Raw genomic sequence first — 6,482 nt, forward strand, 5'->3', positions numbered from 1 at the left:
ACATCCTCTTTGGCATGCTCAAGATAAAAGCAAGCTGGTCATCAACAACCTGCAGGTTGCGAGACAGATTCAGTTCCGTCAGTGATCATGTGGCGACACCACACTGGCCACCTTAGCACACTAACTTTCTATGTACAAAAATTCAGGCTTGGCATAAGTCTACACAACTACTGATCTTTTGCTACAAAGGAAGCTGTGCACAGCACCAGTTCTCTGTGGTTAGCTGAAGGCATTCCTCCAGCAGCTTATGCATGTAATGCTCAAGTTACTGGTTGTCTGATGTGAGCCATCTAAATGTTTGAAACAAGTTTAGTTTGCTGAGCTCAAAAGTATGGAACTGAAATGCAGAGACATATGCAATATTTTTTTTCCCTCTCTTTTGTGAGGACATATGCTGTCAAATTATACAGTATACAAGGAACTTGACCAAATTCATGAAAATGATTTGTTCCAGATGATTTATATATCGCAAATAAGATATGAAGGGCGTGTGTTTGCCCTGGTAAGAGCAGCCCGCGTTCCTCAACATGAAAATTCCCAGCAGTACCCTTACACAGATGTTAAATGAAAACCTTCATTCTACTTTTTATTGATCCACTTATAAGGAAAAGATTTACTGGTGCACTTCGTATGACTGTGGTGAGTCATGTAATGGTACCAAAAATTAGATTTAAAACTTACAATATATATCATGGAAGGAATGTACAAAGGTCAGACTAGAGGTACTCACTCTGTTCCTAAATATAACCCTTTTTAGAGATTCCACCAATGCAGACTACATACGGAGCAAAATACGTGAATCTACACTCTAAAATACGTCTACATACATCCGTATGTAGTCCGTATTGAAATCTCTATAAAAGGTTTTATATTTAGAAAACGGAGGGAGTATATTATCATGGAAGGAGAAGGGCCAGCGGCCTATACAAAACATCAAGGATGTAAAAAGTAGGAAGATGCAGATAATTTTGTTTCATCAGTATACTGCCACATCATATGTAAATATCAGAAACAGAAAACCAGTAACAATTTTTGTTTAATAAGCGTTTACATTATTTGAGGTACATATCTTAATGCTGTCTGATACACAGTAACTGACGCATAAGACCAGGACCAGAATCACAGCAGACACCACACCCAGCAGTAGGCCAAGACCAGAATCACGGCAAACACTACACCCACCACAGAAACAGAATCATAGCAAAGAGCAACACCCGTCATTCGTCAAACACCCATCATTCGTGCTGAGGCTCAAGCAAGTCGCTTGCCGACTCCCTGGATGGAACGGCGGAGACAATCCACAACACTATGCGGACATACTGCCTCAATCAGACTGCATCTGCTTCCATCCGCGATATTGTACCCCTGAATCTTGTCATCACAATCGTGTCCCAGGTAGATGGTATCAGCAGCGAGAGAGGGGTAAGCAGCCTCAGCCGATACAGAAATTGAGCGGCACATGCCCATGAACACGGCGCGCCCGTTGAAGCCCTTGGCTGGGGTCAGGACCCCAGCTTCCAAATCCACTCTGTAAGCATCATACCTCCTACTGTCCCGGCTTAGCGCTCGGTGCACCAGCATCAACTCCCCGCCGTTGTCCACCAGGTGAAGGCTGTGCGCCATCAGGGAGAAATAAAATGAGTCGCTCCGGTCAGCGACCAACTGGAGCCGGGGCGGCTGCTGATCCGAGCCGATCGTCAGCACCATGACGCCCCTGTAGTTGGCGCAGTAGAAGCGCCCCGCAAAAGGCAAACCCGAATTTATGTATTCCTTGTCGACCATTGTGTCGACCATGGTCCAACTCTCATCGCCGGGCTTAGCGACAAAAAGCCCCCTGGGATCAAAGAAATTGACTGCCACCATGGAGGCGTCGGCAACAAGACCCACGCCAGACACACTGAATGTTTTCCCTATCTTGAAGCCAGATTGCCTGGACCGATGCTGCCCTGGTCTCAGGAGCGCGGTCATCGGCGGAAGGTTGGTGAGCTGCCGCGTGAGTGGGTTAAGCAGGCGGACGACCAGGGTGGTCTCGAGGAGCAGGAGGAGGAGGCCTTCTGGGGTGAGCGAGAGCAACGTGTGCTCCGCGAGCTCCGGGAGGTCCATACGTATGCACTCGCCTGTAGACACGTTGAGGAAGCGATGGCGGCGTGGCCCGGCAAGCGCCTTGTCAAGCATGATCCACTTGCGGGGGAGGAAGCGGCCGTCCAGACCGCCGGCACACGGGTCCGGCGAGCACCGCCGCCACGGCTGGCACACGGCGCGGAAGCGGATATAGTCGGCCACGTCGCTGGCGAGGGCAAGCTCGGCAATCAGGCCGGCTGGCCCGTCCCCGATGTTCGCCCAGTCAGGGATGGGATCCACGTCGCTGGCGAGGGCAAGCTCGGCAATCAGGCCGGCTGGCCCATTTCCGATGTTCGCCGAGTCTGGGATGGGATCCACGTCGCTGGTGAGGGCAAGCTCGGCAATCAGGCCGGCCGGCCCGTCCCCGATGTTCGCCGAGTCTGGGATGGAATCCACGTTGCTGGCGAGGACAAGCTCAGCACTCAGGCCGCCGGTGCTGCCACTGGAACAAGGAATCAAATGAAAATTGGAGAAACGAAAAGGAATGGAATCAAAAGTGTAATCTTGACGGCAAAGAAGCACGCACCTGTTACTAGGACGGGGTAGGGACCGCACGGAAAGTGCGGGCTTACCGCCGCCGCCGAGCCCGGAGCGCGAGCGCTTGGCACCCCAAGAGGGTTGTCGACGAAAACGAACAAGACGCACGCACCTGTTATTAGGACGGAGTGGTTGCAGGGATTGGCTGGAAAGGGCCGCCTTACCACCACCACCACCACCACCGAGCGCGGAGCGCACGCGCTTGGTCACCCAACTGCAATTCATCTGAGCCTCGAAGCAGGCGACCGAGTATTTTCGCTTGGCTCCAGCTGATTGGGTATGAAGTCGGATGTTGGAGGAAGAGCAGGGGCGGCGCGGATCGGGAAGGGACCTCGGTCGGTTAGCCGCCCGCCGGAAGGAGATCTGGGCTCCGGAGGTCCCCGCCATCACAGCTTTTTCTGGGGACGCAGATCAGATCAGAAGCGGCGGCGGCGGCCTGGATGGGAACGGGATTTTTCTTTCCCCTTTTGTGTAGATGATGAGGGGATAGGCTGGCGGCGGTCGATGCTCAAGCGGAGAGCGACGGCGGCACTGTGTGCGGGAGCAGAGATTGGTGGTGCTCGAACGGGAGGCGATGTCGGTCGGTGCTCGTGCGGGAGAGGAGATGTACGGGAGCGGGCTGGCGTCGTCTTGGGGCGGGGTGGGTGGCGACACGGAGGTCGGCCGGGGGCCGGAGGGAAGGGGCGGCGCCGGAGCACTAGCTTCCGCTCCCTCTCTCCACCGCACGGAACAGGGGAACAGGGAATGATTTGATTAGATTAGACGAGGAGAGGAAAGTATGAAAGGATTTTGATTTGAGTTATAATCGGAAGTGGCAGACTAGATTTAAATTTGCGCTAATTGTAGGGGCGGCGCGTGGAAGTGGACAGTTTATTTGCGTGGAATCGCGGGCGGGCGGACGGGTGTATTGTGATGCTTTAGCTCCGGGTGGGGGTGCATATGGACAGTCGTGGTCTATCCGTATACGGTATGTCATTGTCCTAAGCCGATACTGTCTCTCTTTTCCCTTTTTCAAGATAGAAAAAAGTATAAAACAAATCTTGAAGTTGTTGACGAAAGCTAAACCAAACCCTGAACTTTGAATTTCAGAAATTGGCACTCTGAACTTATAATCCCGGTCTATTTTGAACCTTAGACCTGTTTGGCACATTACCAATAAGAAAATCCTGGCCGGGATAACCTGCTACTCAGAATTTGGGCCGGCCCACTATAACACAACAAGAAATCGTGAACTTTGAAATATATTCGCGCATTTTAAAAAAATTCAGAATTTTAAAAATATTCCTGTTTTCTATTTATCACACAAATGCAATTCCATTTGTGTTTTTAATTTTTTCTGGAATTTTAAAATTCTATTCGCATTTTTAAAAACTGAGTGATTTCAAAAACAATTCTAAAAAATGTTCAGAATTTCAACAGTTTTTCACATGCTATGAAAATGTTTCGGATTTTCAAAAATTGTGTCACATTTTATAAATCATGTTTTTAGAATTTTGTAAATGATGTTTTTAGAAAATGTTTCGGATCGTTGGTGAAGGACTCGTCTGGGCCGGCCAACCAGACATGAAGCGAGCTTTTCTTTTCTGAAAGCTCAACAAATTTTTGAAGTGCAAACGCTTTTTGAAACATAAACATTTTCTAAAGCCTGAACATAATTTTAAAGTGCGAGTGCTTTTTGAAAATTTAAGAAATAGAACAAATTTCAAAATCTGAACAAATTGTAATAATTTTTTTTATGACATCTAAAAAATATCGCAAGTTTAAAAAAATGTACGGATCAATTCAAACAAATGTTCATACAATGTATAATAATATTTCTGTGATTCAAAAAAATGTTTCGTACATTCGAAAAAATGTAGCATTGCAATAATGTTCACGAGTTTCAAAAAAATGTGTTTGTGACATTTTCAAACAAAAATGTGTGTACAGTGTGAAAAAATGTTTACGTGTTGTAAAAAAAATGTGTCTTACACTTAACTCAATATACTTGGCATGTGTTTGAAAAACGTGTCTGCAAATTTAAAAATGTTAAACCATGTAAAAGAGTGTTCGTTTAGTTTTGTAAAATGTTTATTCTCAATAAGAAAATGTGAACATGTATTTGGAAAAACATAAGCATGTATTCAAAAAAATGAAAACATTTAATTTAAAAATGTACATAATGTATTTGAAAATATCAACATTTTATCAAAAATATTTTTATGTGTGCGTTAAAAATGTACATTGGTTATGAAGAATAGATAGACATGCGTAAAAAAGAAAAAGGAAAAAAAAAACCCAGAGCAGTGCGCGCGCGGGGCGACGCCGCAAATGGGATGGCCTAATTCAGCAAATACCGGCTAAGTCCTCTCAAGGTTTAAAATAGACCGGGATAACAGAGTTTGGTGTGCTGATTTCAGGGATTGAGAGTTCAGGGTTTGATTTAGCTTTCGCCGACAAATTCAAGGTTTGTTTTGAACTTTTTCCTTCAAGATAACTAGCGCGAAAGAGCCCCTGCGTCATAACGGGAGAGAAAATACCACATTGCTCTTAACCCAATAATCATCACTCAAGACCCTAATAGATCCATGTCCTTTATTTTTCACATGGCATCACATTTGTGTTGCCGACGGTAGCCTCAGTGCTCACACAACGAAAACCTAAAAAACAACTCTATATAAGCATTGTTCGTTATTTACGGATCTATTCAAATTTTTAAAACATTTCATAAAATTCCATGGACTTTATTTTTTCAGTTCCAAGCTCCCTGCAACATATTTAATTTTCTATGTTTTCTCTCCCCCTCCACTTTGAACAGAAAAAGAAATATTAAGCTCTATCCTATTCTCTAAAAAGAAAATGAACATAGTAACCAACCTGCGAGCTTCTTCCATGCTCTACCTATCTCTACACCCGAGCAGTGCAGCCAGCGCCCAAGCACCTCCTGTTCGGACCCCTCACGTCTGAGCGCCCCGCCTTCTCCTCCTTCCTCTCTCCTTCTCCCTCGTTCTTCTTTTCTTCTTTGAACCCCATCGTCGTCGTGTCCTTTGCAGATAGAGCACGTGGCCCCGAGGACAAATGTGGAGCTCCGCCGCCGCCGCCTAGCGCCTCCGCTCCCCCGTTTGCTGCCTCCTCGCCGTCCTGGTCGAGCAGCTCAACGGGATCGAGCAGAAGCCGCTACCCCTGTGTCGTGCCCGTGCTCGCTTGGAACCGAGCGAGCGGACGCGCCTGGGCCGTCCTAGCTCCATCGGAGCCAACTCAGCTTTTCTTCGCTTGTTTCGTTCTCTTTCCTTCGCTCCTTTCATGTCCCCCCTGTAACGCCCGGATAATCATGCTACAGTAACCTGTGCTAATGATGACACGTCACCTCTGTTACTGATGCTAATCACGTGTTAGTCTAAAACATTTCAGATTCAAATTTAAATTAGCGGCAAACATCAAAAGTTTTCAAACTTTAAAACAAAAATGTTCGGTTTGTGCCAAAATTCGCATAGGTAATTATAGTTAAGAAAACACATGCTTAGAAAATGCTAAAATGCTCTATAATAAATAAAACGGAAAAAGGAAAAATACAAAACAGAAAACAAAAACAAACAAAAGAAAACGAAAACGAAAACGAAAACGAACCCTCCCTTTTCCCTGGGCCTTGGCCCAGATAACAGCCAGGCCGGCCCACCCCAACCCCCTTGGCCTATATGGCCTCGTTCCCCCCAAACCCTAACCCCCCACTCCCCCACTCCCTCGACCCCCCCTCTCCCCTCCTCCGCCCCCCGATTGGATCGAGGGGAACGAACTGCCGCCGCCGCTGGGACCTCCCCCCCCCACCACTCGATGTCTCCGGTGCC

The 6,482-nt window shown here is 47.1% G+C and overlaps 1 protein-coding gene across 1 annotated transcript; it reads right to left on the reverse strand.

Moving 5' to 3' along the window:
• Positions 1-971: 971 nt before the first annotated feature.
• On the reverse strand, positions 972-3,510 carry LOC119312157. The gene is made up of 2 exons (XM_037587895.1): positions 2,648-3,510; positions 972-2,563 (listed from the first exon to the last, which is right to left on the reverse strand). The coding sequence occupies exons 1-2, from the start codon at positions 3,043-3,045 to the stop codon at positions 1,252-1,254; spliced, it is 1,710 nt and encodes a 569-aa protein (XP_037443792.1). The 5' UTR covers positions 3,046-3,510; the 3' UTR covers positions 972-1,251.
• Positions 3,511-6,482: the final 2,972 nt, after the last annotated feature.

Source organism: Triticum dicoccoides, chromosome 5B (genome assembly GCF_002162155.2).
Source record: "Triticum dicoccoides isolate Atlit2015 ecotype Zavitan chromosome 5B, WEW_v2.0, whole genome shotgun sequence".
In the NCBI taxonomy this organism is placed as follows: domain Eukaryota; kingdom Viridiplantae; phylum Streptophyta; class Magnoliopsida; order Poales; family Poaceae; genus Triticum; species Triticum dicoccoides.